Genomic DNA, 13,015 nt, shown 5'->3' with positions numbered 1-13,015 from the left:
CTGGGATTTATCCCAGGGAACGTGCCTGAAGCTGGGTGCAGTGGCCTCGTGCTGTTCCCTTCCTTTGCTTCCTGGTGAGGTAATGGATTTATTCCCAGTTCAATCAGGATAACGAGAAGAAAATCCTAAAAAACATCTCCCCCTTCCCGATTCCTTTTCAATTCCCAAAGAATTCCCAAATAAAAAGAAATCCCCCTGTTTTTCCCTGTCCCAGGTGCGGAGGTGCTGGCGGCAGAAATCATCCACAAACCCCAGTGTGACCTTGCTGAGAAGGAATCCTCAGCTCCTGGTGCTCCTGGCGTGGAAGCAAAGAGGCCAAAAACTCTGGAAAACCCGGACACGAGGAAGGTTCCGGTTGCGGAGAACGGCGCAAAGCCAGGGAAAAGTAAAACGCCAAAAAGTTTGGAAAACAGAGCATCAAAACCTGCAGGAGACGACGAGCAGGCAGAGAGGGGTAAGAGAGCTGTTCCCTTGGGAAAAAATGCCTTGGAAAGCTGAGCCATGATGGCACAACCAGATAACAGCAGAGATAAGAGGAGGGGGGAAATGGCTTTGGATTGGAACAGGGAAAACGTCAAAAATTGGGAAGGAATTCTGGAGTAGAATTCCCAGAGAAGCTGCCTCTGGATCCTTGGAAGTGGCCGAGGCCAGGGCTTGGAGCATCCTGGGATAGTGGGAGGTGTCCCTGCCCTTGGGATTTGAGCATTCCATGATCAAATACCGCCCTTGGAATTCCTGGAGTGGATCCAGCCGATCCCTCCCGTGGGTTGGCTCCTGCCAAATTCCCAAAAAAATCCCCAAAAAAATCCCAAAAAAAAGAGCGTTTGGCTGTAAGAAACCCCCAATTTCTGCGTCTCGCTCTGCACTTCCCAAGGAAATTAAAAGTCCTGGAGCCCAGCTGGGATTCCAGGAGCTTGTACTGGGAGGGGGATTTTGGGACTGGTTTTCCGTGGCTTCATCCTGGCTTTATGGCCGTGGGTCTGGAGCCATGGGCAGGGGCATTTTGAACACCAAAAATGGAATTTTTCGGGATTATTTTTTAATGTTCCAACTGCCTTTGGGAGCTCCCAAGTTCCTGTGAGCGCTCTTCGAAGATCAGGGGGGTTTCATCGCTGTTTTGGGGATTTTCTCTCTGTTTTGGGGATTTTCTCTCTGTTTTGGGTGTTTTCTCTCTGTTTTGGGGGTTTTCTCTCTGTTTTGGGGATTTTCTCTCTGTTTTGGGGATTTTCTCTCTGTTTTGGGGGTTTTCTCTCTGTTTTGGGGGTTTATCTCTCTGTTTTGGGGGTTTTCTCTCTGTTTTGGGGGTTTATCTCTCTGTGTTGGGGGTTTTCTCTCTGTTTTGGGGGGATTTTCTCTCTATTTTGGGGTTTTCTCTCTGTTTTGGGTGTTTTCTCTCTGTTTTGGGTGTTTTCTCTCTGTTTTTGGGGTTTATCTCTCTGTTTTGGGGGGTTTTCTCTCTGTTTTGGGGGGTTTTCTCTCTATTTTTGGGGTTTATCTCTCTGTGTTGGGGGTATTCTCTCTGTTTTGGGTGTTTTCTCTCTGTTTTGGGTGTTTTCTCTCTGTTTTGGGGGTTTTCTCTCTGTTTTGGGGGTTTTCTCACTGTTTTGGGGGTTTTTTCTCTGTTTTTAGGGGGTTTCTCTCTGTTTTGGGGGGTTTTCTCTCTGTTTTGGGGGTTTCTCTCTGTTTTGCGGATTTTATCCCTGTTTTTAGGGGTTTCTCTCTGTTTTTAGGGGGGGTTTCTCTCTGTTTTGGGTGTTTTCTCTCTGTTTTGGGTGTTTTCTCTCTGTTTTGGGTGTTTTCTCTCTGTTTTGGGTGTTTTCTCTCTGTTTTTAGGGGTTTTCTCCCTATTTTAGGAGTTTTAATCTTTGTTTTGGGGGTTTTCTCCCTGTTTTAGGGTTTTCTCCCTGTTTTGGGGGTTGTCTCCCTGTTTTGAGGGCTTTCTCCATGTTTTTGGGGTTTTCTCTCTGTTTTGGGGGTTTTCTGGAGGCTTTTTATACCTCACTTATTACAAGGATAACCCCGAACTCATCCATGAAAATCCCAAATGCTCAAACTTCAAGAAAAATCAAAGCAGAATAAAAAGGATCAAGGAAAATTAAAAACTCCTCAGGTTGTGTTTAAGGGGGGATTTTGCTCCCACCGCATCCCTGTGCCTTTTATTCCTGAGCAAAAAACCTTCCTGAATAATTCCCAACTCTGGATCATTTCCTGGTAGCCATGACCATGGAGATCTTTTTGAAAAGTGTGGCAAATCCCTCTGGGAAAGACTTTTTTTCCCTGGAGAACCTGCCCGGAACCGCTCCTTGGTGCAGAATTGTGCGCCCTTCATTTATTTTTTCACTTTCTAATTAACTTTTCTCACTGGTTTTTCCTCCCTCAGAGCAGAACGAGCCGCTCTCCCACCCCCCGAGCGAAGCCTCTTCCCAATCCCACGAAGCAGAGTGCCATGGGAATGAGGTTTATCCCACTGGAATTCCCAGCGTTGCCTTTGCTCCGCAAGGGGACAACTGCGAATCCCACGCCTTGAACCTGCTGGCTGACCTGGCCCTGGGCTCTTGTATCCCTCCCTTTATTCCCAAGGATTGTGGGATCATCCCGGTGTCCTGCAGCCTTCCCGGTGATTCCACGGAGCAGCAGAGCCCTTCCAAGCCCAAATCCCCACGCATGGCTCCCGACCACAAATACCACAGGGCAGAAAAGCACGGGAGAAAAGCCACCTCGACCAGCAAAGTGTCCATGAACGAGCCACTTCCTGAAAAAACACATCCCAACCATCCAGCCTCTCTTCCCAAGGAGAAAACCGTTGGAATTTTCAGTAGGACCAGCGTGAATCTCATCCCAGCCAAACTCCAGGCGTTGCCTCCCCGGGAAGCTCCGGAAGCTGCCGAGGTGAACCAGCACTCCATCATCTCAGCCGAGCACTCCTACGCCTCCCCCATGCCCGAGCATCCCAGGAAACACCCCAATCCCAAAGGGAATCCCAGCGCTGGGCCAGCTCCCTCCAAAAACGGCCCCAGGAATGCTCCAGCAGCTCCTTTGGTCGGGAAGGTGCTGCCATTCCGGCACCAGCAGAGCAGCGCCTTGGAGCCCAGCAGGAGCAGGAGCTCTCCCAGGAAAAAGGAGGATTTTTCCAAGAGCCACACGGTGAACATCTGTGGGGATTCCATGAGGGTGACGTGCCGTTGGGAAGAGGAATATCTCTTCCACTTGGACAGCAGGTACACCAACGATTCCCTGGAGAAAACTGTCATCCGTGCCCTGCATGGGTAAGTCAGCCTGGAATGGCTGGAGGGATTTGGGAAGGGGCTTGCCTTGGTTTTATCCCTTTGTTTTCCATAAGAATCAATTTCGTCCGTGCTTGCCAAGGTACAGCTGCTGTGTTTTTCCTGGAAAAAAGGAGGGATTTGGGAGGGTGGTGCTGGGGTGGGACAAAGTGGGTGTGGCTGAACCATGTGTGCTGGACCTGTCCTGGGCTGATCCCGCGGTGTGGGCAGCAGGAAAAGCGGGAATTCTGCTCCTCTGCTCCACTCAGGTGATCCCACATGGAATCCAGCTCTGGGATCCCAGTATCGGGATATGGAGCTGCTGGAGAGAGTCCAGAGGAATCCATGGAGCTGCTCCCAGGGCTGGAGCCAGGCTGGGAGAGCTGGGAATGTTCCCCTGGAGAAGAGAAGGATCCAGGGAGAGCTGAGAGCCCCTTGCAGGGCCTGAAGGGGCTCCAGGAGAGCTGCAGAGGGACTGGGGCCAAGGCCTGGAGGGACAGGAGCCAGGGAATGGCTTCCCAGTGCCAGAGGGCAGGGCTGGATGGGAGATTGGGAATTGGGAATTCCTGGCTGGGAGGGTGGGCAGGGGCTGGAATGGAATTCCCAGAGCAGCTGGGGCTGCCCCTGGATCCCTGGAAGTGTCCAAGGCCAGGCTGGACATTGGGGCTTGGAGCAGCCTTGGGACCGTGGGAGGTGTCCCTGGACACAGGATGGGCTTTATGGTCTCTTCCCACCTAACCCATTCCATGATTCTGCAATTCCCACGGCTCTGCAGCTGGAATTGGTACCTAAAGCCAGCACCCCAAGTACTCCGTTTCTCCTTTGGAGCTTGGAGTTCCTCTTTTTTTCCCTTTTTTCCAAAAAAAAAAAGCTGGAATCTGCCTCAAGCAGCAATCTGTGCCCTCCTTCCTTGGGGCTGCGCCCTGCAGGGAGCCAGGGATGAATTCCAGGCGTGAATTCCAGGCACGAATTCCCTGCAGCCGAGGTGGGGAGGATGGAGATGGTTCAGGCTGTTTTTCCTTCCCTTCCCAGGCCCTGGGATCCCGATCTTCCCGACGACGTGGAAGGGATGAAGCTGATCCTGCACATGTGGGTGGCTCTGTTCTACAGGAAGCCCAGCAAGCTCCTGAGCAGCTCCCGGAAGGTGGTGGAGCACTGCAATCCCACCAAATTCGTCTCCATCAGCAGCTCCGGAGGTTTCCTGGAGCTCAGCGACGACAGCCAGGATTGCTTCGCCTTCGAGACGTGTCCCGCAGACTCCGGCTCCGATCCTGACCAGACTCCCAGCAGCTCCCTGGATCCCAGCACTCCTTCTTGCCAGGGCCTTCCCCAGCCGGAGAAAAGCCCTGCGGATTCCCAGACGGACGCGGATGGAATTCCCGGCGCCGTGGATAGCACGGTGTCCTCCTCCTCAGGGGAGCTGCCCTGCGGGGAGGAGGAGGAGCCTTCCTCCACCAGCTGTCCCGAGAGCCTTTCCCTCCGGGATGATGCCGGGGAAAGGCGGGATGTGGGACGCGGGGAGCCGGAGGTCGTTCCCGAGGAGGACGCGCGCGACGTCTCGAGCGTCGGCGCGGTGAGTTCGGCCTGGGGGGACTCCGAGGCTCTGGGGAGAGCAGGATTTTCCAAGAGGAATGGAGCAGATGTCCCTGGGGGGTGTCCAGGGAAGCGGGGATTCTCTCCGAGGGGGAGGAATCCCAAACTAAAGCAGTTTAAGTGTCCGTTTCTGATTTAAACTCCGGGTTTGTGGGAGGGCTGAGTCCTCAACTGAGGGATCGGGGAGCTCCCAGCATCCCAGAGCAGAATTCCAGATCCAGGAGAGGCACAGCCATTCCCATGTGCATTTGGAAAGCTGGGATTTGTTGCCTTGGAAGTTTTTCCCCCACGCAGGCGGCAGTGCCGTGCTTTGCATCATTTCCCTCATCCCTCTGGTGAAATCCATGAAAATTCCGTTCTGGATGGAGTTTTTAAATTAATTTTTCCACTTTCTCCAGTCTGCGCATGGTCAGGAGTGGAGGTTTTTGGGGTGAACATAAAACGTGGGGCTCTGCTGACATTTTTCCAAGCCTGAATTCTTGAATTAAAAGAATTCCTTTAAAATTTCCACTCCTGAACAAAGGAGCAGCTTCCATCAGGCTGGAACTGCATGAAGGAAAAAATTCCAGGTTTTCTTTCCTGCATGGGTGTCTCATCTCCTGCGTTTTTCCATGAGGATTAACCTCTGGATTGTGTCGTTCCAGGAGGAGCCGGTCAAGGAGAACCTGCTGGATTCCAGGATCACCCCCAGCCCTTCCCAGGAGCTTGGCTGTTTCGGCAAATCCTCGGCTGAGTTTTCCAACCCCGGCAGCCAAACGCCAAATTCCAGCTCAACTCCATGGACAGACCCCCCCTGTGTGCTGCAGGAAAATGGGGAGCAGCAGGAAAACCAGTGGGAAGCAGGCTCAGGGAGTGGCCCCGGCCCTCCCGAGGATGGGGAGGGAATGGGAGACTCTGGACACCCTCTGGAAGATGAGGATGGCAGCTGGGCCGCTGGCACTGATCCACAGCCTCCCTGTGATTCCGTGCCCTTGGAAGCAAATCCCGCGAGTGCAGAGCCTGGGGGAGCCACTGAGGAAGGGGTGGAATCCCAGGAGCCCTCGGAGCATTTGGGAAAAGAGCAGAGAGAGGTGGAGGAGGGAAAGGAGGTGGAGGAGGGAAAGGAGGAGAAGGAGGAGTTTGAGGATGAAAGCTCCTTCCTGGGACCTGTGGATTTGATGTTGTCTGAGAGCAGCGATGCCGAGATGGAATGTGAGCACCGCGAGCAGAATCCAGGGAATTCGGCGTCTCCAGAGGAGCTTGGTGTTCCTGAAGAGGACCCCGTGCCCAGCCCCACCTCCCTGGCATCCCCCTGCCCCGACAGATCCACACCAGCACTGTCAGATGGGACCGGGACCGACCCCGAAGGGTTTCCCGAGGAGATGTCACCAAGCCGGGATGAGCTCCCGGATCCCTGGGATGCTCCGGGCAGCGCGGATTCGGAGATAGATGGGCTTGGTGCGGCCAGCCCGGCCGAGGTGGGGTCACCCCACAGTGACAGTGGGGAGCCGCTGTCCCCACCTGATCCCAGCCCTGTCCACGAGGCGCAGCCCGACAGCGTACGGGAAACCCGGGAGCTGCTGGAGACGTGCTCGGGAATGGCTCGGAGCAGAAAAACTGGGATCATGCACCCTCTGCAGAAAGGTGGGAGCCTGCCAGGAGCACGGCCAGCCTGGAGTCCCCCCGCAGCCAGGGAATGACCCTGACCCTGTCCCCCGACTCCAGCTCCGTCTGCCTGACCTCTCCCGATGGATCCATTGATCCGTGGGCTGCTCCAGAGGATCCGCCCATGGAGAGCCTCCAGTCGCCGTCCCAGAGCGAGCTGGGAAGGAGCAGCTGCTGTTCCCAGGCGTGTGGGGATGATGCTGATCCTGAGCTGGATTCCCTGGACACTGAGGAATCAAACCAAGGAGGGAGCAGGATTCTGGTGGAAGAACAGCATGGAAGCGCCGCTGCCAGCGGCACAGAGGAGCTGGATGATCCCATGGGAGCAGGAGATGGCCGGGACTCCCCCTTGGACTATGCAGACGCAGGAGATGATTCCAGAGCTGAGGAGAGGGAGGATGAGTTCCCTGAGGCAGAGAATTCCCCTGGGAATGACCCAATGAGCATGGAAATGGCAGCTGACACTCCACAGGAGCTGGGCATCCCTCTCCACCATCACCTCCTGGAATCAGAGCCCCCCTCCTCCTCCATCCAGGAGGGGATCTCAGCCATCAAGGAGCTGCCCAGGCAGCAGCAGAACTTCCCAAATATCCATGGAGACCCAGCTCCTGCTTCTCCCCCTCACACTGGAGGCTCAAATCCCCCCATTCCCGCGGTGCCGAGCCGGCGGGAGTCGGTCCTGTGCCGCCTCTGGAAGCCGTGCTGGGAAGGAGGAGCTGCCCAGGTGAGCGTGGCTGCCTGGAGCCTGGATGGCTCCTTAAATCCCAGCTGTTCCCAGGAGGAGATGAGAGCTCCGCACTCCCCCGCGGATGAGTTTGTGCCAGCCGAGCCGGGATCTGCTCCTCCTTCTCCGTGCGATCCATGGGACGATCCCGAGGGTGCTGAGCCGGGCTCTCCCCTCCCCGAGGCGCTCCCTGGGATGCTCCCTCCTTCTCCGGACAGTGCCCGGTGGTCCGGGAGCTGCGGCAGCGCCGGGAGCCAGGCAGGGGATGCCGGAGGGAGCCCCGGGGGAGGAGCCCATCCCGCCCGAGGATCTGGAAGGAGGCAGCATTCCCAGTCCTGCTCCCTTCCCAGCCCGGGAGTGTCCCCTGTGCGAGCCCTGGGCTGGGTGTGAACACAGCCCCGAGGGATCCGAGGCGTTCCCTGATCCCGACTGCGCCGGCTCTGAGGTGGGAGAGGGAGAAATCCCCGATTCTCCCATGCCGGCGTCGCCATTGGGCGAGCACAGGGATCCCTCCGGAGAAAGCCCGGAGCTCAGCGATGCCGAGGATATTTCGGATGAGCTCCCAAGGGAAGAGCAGCTCCCATGCCAGGATGGACACGAGGGCTCGGCCTTTGAAGATCCATTGGAGAATTCCTTTGGTGACTCAGAGCAGGAATATTTTGAGGGCGATTCACGCTCCCCGCTTCCAACCAGGAATTCCTGCATCATGAGCTCCTCGGATGCTGCAGGAACAAGGACTAGCTGGGACAACTCCCCCAGGAGCTCCGTGCACATGGAGGAGCACGGAGAGGACTGGGATCGGGGGATCCCCAGGGATTACGGGAGCTTCATGGTCACTCGGCAGTGCCAGGAGAGGATGGAAAATTTCCAGCTTCCAAAGAGGCGCAGCCGCCGTGCCCGGGAATCTCCTCTGCTCCGGTCCCTGATGGGGACCTGGAGGGGCTTTGAGGAAATCACCCAGAACACTTTGGACATGGAATGTCTCCGCTTCCATTATAAGCTAAAACAAATCCTAAGGAATGGCAAACCTCCCTTTTCTACCTCCAAAAGCATCTTCCCAAAAGACTTCTGTGCCCCCATCCCGCTGTCCCCACGCAGCAGGAGCCCCTTGCAGGTGACAATTCCACCTTCAGACGCGTGGCTGGGCGGGCTCCACTCCTGCCGGCACAGGGATAACCGGGATACCAGGAGAGCCAGATCCCGGGCCCGGAGCCGGGATCGCAGGGCTCCCTTGCACCTCGGGAAGCTCCGATACGACCGCGCCCTGCCGGACTCGCGGGGGGACGTCGCCGTCATCCTGGACGAGTATTCCGAGTTCCAGAGGGTGGTGCTGAGCAGGGCCGAGGCCAGGAGCGAGGGCCCGGCGCAGGGAGAGGCCGGGAATGCGCGGGTCGGGACGGGCCGGCCCGGCAGGACGGTGGCGTTCGGGGCGGTGATCGCGGAGCTGCGCGGGGCCCTGCGCGCCCACCTGCGCCGCATGGCCGACGGACAGCCTGGAATGTTCTACCTGCTGGAGACGGGACAGGAGCCGTTCTTCGACAGGGTGAAGGTAGGAGCCCTCCCTGGATTGGGGTGGTTTGGGGTGGGCAGCTCCAGGATAGAGCTGAGGGTGGCAGGAACAGGGAAGCTTGGGCAGCCTGGCAGGGATGGTTTGGTTCCCTTAGCCCAGGAGCCACCTCGGCTCCCAGCACCAGGAATTGGAGTCAGGAACTGAGGTTGCACAGGAGCCTTGGGATTGGGTTGTCACGGAATCATGGAATGGTTTGGGTGGGAAGGGATCCTAAGGATTATCCAATTCCAACCCCATGGGCAGGGACACCTTCCCTGTCCCAGGCTGCTCCACATGGCCTTGGACACTGTCAGGGATCCAGGGGCAGCCACAGCTGCTCTGGGAATTCCAGCCCAGCCCCTCCCCACCCTCCCAGCCAGGAATTCCTTCCCAAGATCCCATCTAAAACAACTCTGGTTTAGTGTGAAGTCCAACCATTCCCAGCACTGCCTAGGCCAGCACTGCCTGTGTCCCCCAGTGCCCCGCCCACGTGGCTTCTGAATCCCTCCAGGAATGGGGATCCCACCCCTGCCCTGGGCACCCCATTCTCCTTCCTCTCTCCTTGTTCCCAGGAGAATATTCCCAATCCAAACCTCACCTGGTTTCTGTTCCAGGCCTTGCTGAAGGATGAGGGCTTTGTGAGGACGGAACCCCTGAACTTCTGCGGGGCCGCAGGCCGGGACGGCGAGCGGCTGCTGGTCATCGTCAGGAACGAGGACATCTCCTCCCACATCCACAGCGTGAGCCTCCGTCCCTCTTGTCCTGCTCTCTGTTCTTTAATCCCAGCATCCATTAAAAACGTTGGAACAGCCCAGCTCAAAGCAGTGAGGTTGGGCTTCTCTTGTCCAGCCACCTGGTTCCAGGGATTGTTCCATCCCTGTGGCACCGTCCAGCTTTGGGGTTGGGATGTGGGGACAGGAATGGTGGGATGGGCTGGGCTCTGTGGATTCGGGGTGGCACAAAGCCGCTGTGCCCGCAGGTGCCGTGCCTGCTGCAGCTGAAGCGCTGTCCCGGCGTGGTGTTTGCTGGAGTGGACGATCCCGAGGATGTGACGGGTGACACATTCCAGGAGCTGTTCCAGGCCGGAGGCTTCGTGGTGTCCGACGAGGAGCTGTTGGAAAGGGTGACCCTGGGTGAGTCTCGGGGCGTTTGCTGACACATTCCCAAATCTTCCCATTGATTCTGCTTCCAGTGGGGAATTCTTGCCCCTCTCTCTGATGTTGGGATCCCATCGGGATAGAGGGCCCAGCTCAAGGGTCCCCAAAACATCCAAGAGCAGGAGAGGGCTGTGCCAGGATGTTCATTCAGCCTGGAGAACCATGGAATGGTTTGGGTGGGAAGGGACCCTAAGGATGATCCCATTCCACGGGCAGGGACACCTCCCACCTCCCCATGTCCAAGCCCCAATGTCCAGCCTGGCCTTGGACATTCCAGGGATCCAGAGACAGCCACAGCTGCTCTGGGAATTCCATTCCAGCCTCTCCCCACCCTCCCAGCCAGCAATTCCTTCCCGATGTCCGATGGAAAAGGGCCTTCAGCTCCTCGATGGGAAGTGGCAGAGGGAACTGAGCCAGCTCCTCTGGGAGCTGCACCTCGAGGTGACAGGGCCAAGCTGCCCTTGTCCTTCCAGATGTCAGGGAAAAACCTGCACCAGGACATGATCCCAGTGCCCCACCCAGTGAAGTTTGAGGTTCCATCCTTGTTGGAGGGACTCAAAATTCCCCTGGACACCCTCAGGTGGCCCAACTTTGAGCAGGGCTTGGCCCAGAGACCCCCAGGTGCCCTCTCCACCTATCCCTGGCTCTGGTGTCCCCTCAGGCCAGCTGAAGGAGGTGGTGAAGGTGCTGGAGAAGCTGAACAGGAACGGGAGGTGGAAGTGGCTCCTGCACCACAAGGAGAGCAAGAAGCTCCGAGGAGACCTCAGGTAACGGCTCTGCCTGGAAATCGGGGATTCTTGGGATGGAGAAGCAGGACTTGGGACGTGGAGAGCATCAGATGGCCTGGAACGTTTTCCTGGATGCGATCCTGGATGAGGCAGAGCTCTGGCAGCTCTCCCGGCTCCCTGCTGGGCTTCCATACGGCCCTTCCCTCTCTCCCTGGCAGGGATGCCCTCAGGGAGTGCTGCAGGCTCCTGGAAAGGCCCAGATTTCCTTGGAGGAGCTGCACATCCCCAAAACTCCAAAAGCAAACTTCCCTCCCTTCCCTCCCACCAGCTCATCCCAACTCCTGAGACACCCCCGGGAACTCAGGGCACCTTCCTGGGGCTCTTCCCCCTCTGCTGCTTCTTTTTCCGTCCCATCACATTTGGGATGTGGGATTTGGGATGGGATGAGGAGCCCTGAGCTGGTGATGAAGAGAGGGAATTGCCACTCCAGTTCCCACCGTGGATGATTGAAGATGGAGCTGCTCTGGCGTGGGCTCATTTGTGGCTCTCCCTGGGAAGGGTGGAGTGAGAAAACTCCTGGGCTGGGATAAAGGAAGTTTAACAGGGAAAGGAAAAGCTGGGCATGCAGACAAAACCAAGGAATCCATTCCCCGTCACAGGCCAGGGCTCCATCGTGACTTGGGAACACCCACAGCACCTCTCCAACATCCCCTCTTCCTTCTTTTCCTCCCAGCTTCATATCCCAGGCGTGATTCCAGGCTCTGGAATATCCCTTGGGACAGTGGCAGTCACTTGTCCTGGCCAGGCCCTGGAGGGGTGGGTGAGGAGCAGCTTTGGCTGTGCCAAACCCTGCTCAGCAACAAAACATCCCAGAATTATCCACAGCTCCCAGCACAGATCCCAATGAGCACAGATCCCAAACAGCCCCACAGCAGCTGCTGAGATGAAAATGAACCCAATCCCAGGAGCTGCCTGGAGCAAGGGGGAATTTGTCACTTTTGATCCATATGGAGCAGCAAAAGTCACCCAATGAGACTGGAAAAACACCTGGAAGGGCAGATCCCACCCTCCCTGCTCATTCCCTGGGAAGGGGGGAGAGGGATGAAGCCCCTGAGCCCTCCCCGTGCCCCTCTCTCAGCAGGGGCGATGCCCAGAAGAAGCAGCTGCTGCTGAAGTGGGTGCCAGGGAGCGGAGCTGGTGGAGCTGCTGCACTTCCACGGCTGCGACTCCCCGGCGGCTCCCGAATCCCGGCACATCCAGTGCCTGCTGGAGCTGCAGGTGCGCCACATCCACGCCAGGTTCGCCGTGTATCTGACAGGTAAAGGCATCCCACACCCAGCTGGTGTGAAATTGCCCTGGAAAGGGATGGAGGAGGGGTGAGAAATCCCTGTTTTCCTGCCCTTCCTGCGGGAATCGCTTGTTCAAGGTGTGGGTCAGGTGTGAGTGGTGGAAAGCAACCGGATTTTTGGAGGTCGCTGAATTCCAGCAGTTTTGGAGCCTGTGGGTGGCTTCACGCTCCAGTTCTGGCCTTGTTGGCAAAGCACCAGAGCAATCACAGTGGGATTTAGGGATATTTCCCACACATTTAAGAACAACCTCATTTGTTTGAATTAATGATCCTGCTGCTCCTCCCCTTGCAGAAAATCCCGGCGGCAGCAGCAGCAGGGAAATCCTGGAAAGCAAAGGAATTCTTGTGGCTGACATCAACACCTTCCTCGGGACGGTGCAGAAAGTGGCTGCTCCGTTCAGAAGAAGCTACTGGTAAGGTGGGAAAGTTTGGGATTGATCCCAAAATCTGGGAGCAGCTCCGGGGTTGTCTGTGGGAGGGCCAGCAGGGAGCTCTGCTCCTGCAGCAGAGCAGGGACTGTCCCGAAGCGCTGGATCTGGGATCTGCCAGCACTCAGGGCTGGCTCCTGAGCTGTATCCAGGAGAGCCACGCTCGGCACTGCTGGAAAATGGGAAAAACTCCAGGCCTGGCCCTGGGGAAGCTCTGCAGGAGGCTGGCACTACCCAGAGGGAGCTGGGCACTGACCTGGGCCACGTCTCTGTGTTGCAGGTGACAAAGCGAAGCCACGAGGACACAGCTCCTCCCCAGGCCCTGTGGCACCAGTTTGGGCATCCCAGTCCCGCAGGGAACATCCCCACCGTCCATCCCAGTGGATCCCAGACATTGCTGGGGGTGGGGGAAGGTCGGGTTTAGCTCTGTACATAAATCTTATTTAAAGCTGGGAAATGCAAATCCTCGGGGGATTCATTCCCTGCCACCTAGTCCCACATAGGAAAGGTTCTTTTAACGGTACAGGTAAATTATTGGAATGTTTTCAAGTCTTTAGAGCAGCTGCCATTGGAGCATTTGG

General features: G+C 56.9%; 1 protein-coding gene across 1 annotated transcript in view; it reads left to right on the top strand.

Annotated features, from left to right (window-relative positions):
* The window catches only part of TASOR2 (transcription activation suppressor family member 2), a 34,773-nt gene extending 22,350 nt beyond the window's left edge, over window positions 1-12,423 (top strand). The window contains 12 exon segments of the mRNA XM_039570392.1: window positions 215-454; window positions 2,381-3,266; window positions 4,296-4,836; window positions 5,501-6,532; window positions 6,616-7,224; window positions 7,292-8,773; window positions 9,388-9,513; window positions 9,753-9,906; window positions 10,592-10,697; window positions 11,800-11,833; window positions 11,835-11,976; window positions 12,299-12,423. Of these exon segments, the coding sequence (XP_039426326.1) occupies window positions 215-454; window positions 2,381-3,266; window positions 4,296-4,836; window positions 5,501-6,532; window positions 6,616-7,224; window positions 7,292-8,773; window positions 9,388-9,513; window positions 9,753-9,906; window positions 10,592-10,697; window positions 11,800-11,833; window positions 11,835-11,976; window positions 12,299-12,423 (5,477 nt within the window).
* Window positions 12,424-13,015: the final 592 nt, after the last annotated feature.

This window comes from Corvus cornix, chromosome 1A, assembly GCF_000738735.6.
Source record: "Corvus cornix cornix isolate S_Up_H32 chromosome 1A, ASM73873v5, whole genome shotgun sequence".
NCBI lineage: Eukaryota > Metazoa > Chordata > Aves > Passeriformes > Corvidae > Corvus > Corvus cornix.
Note: the sequence above shows the minus strand (reverse complement) of the source record. Positions and strands in the feature narration are given on the sequence as shown.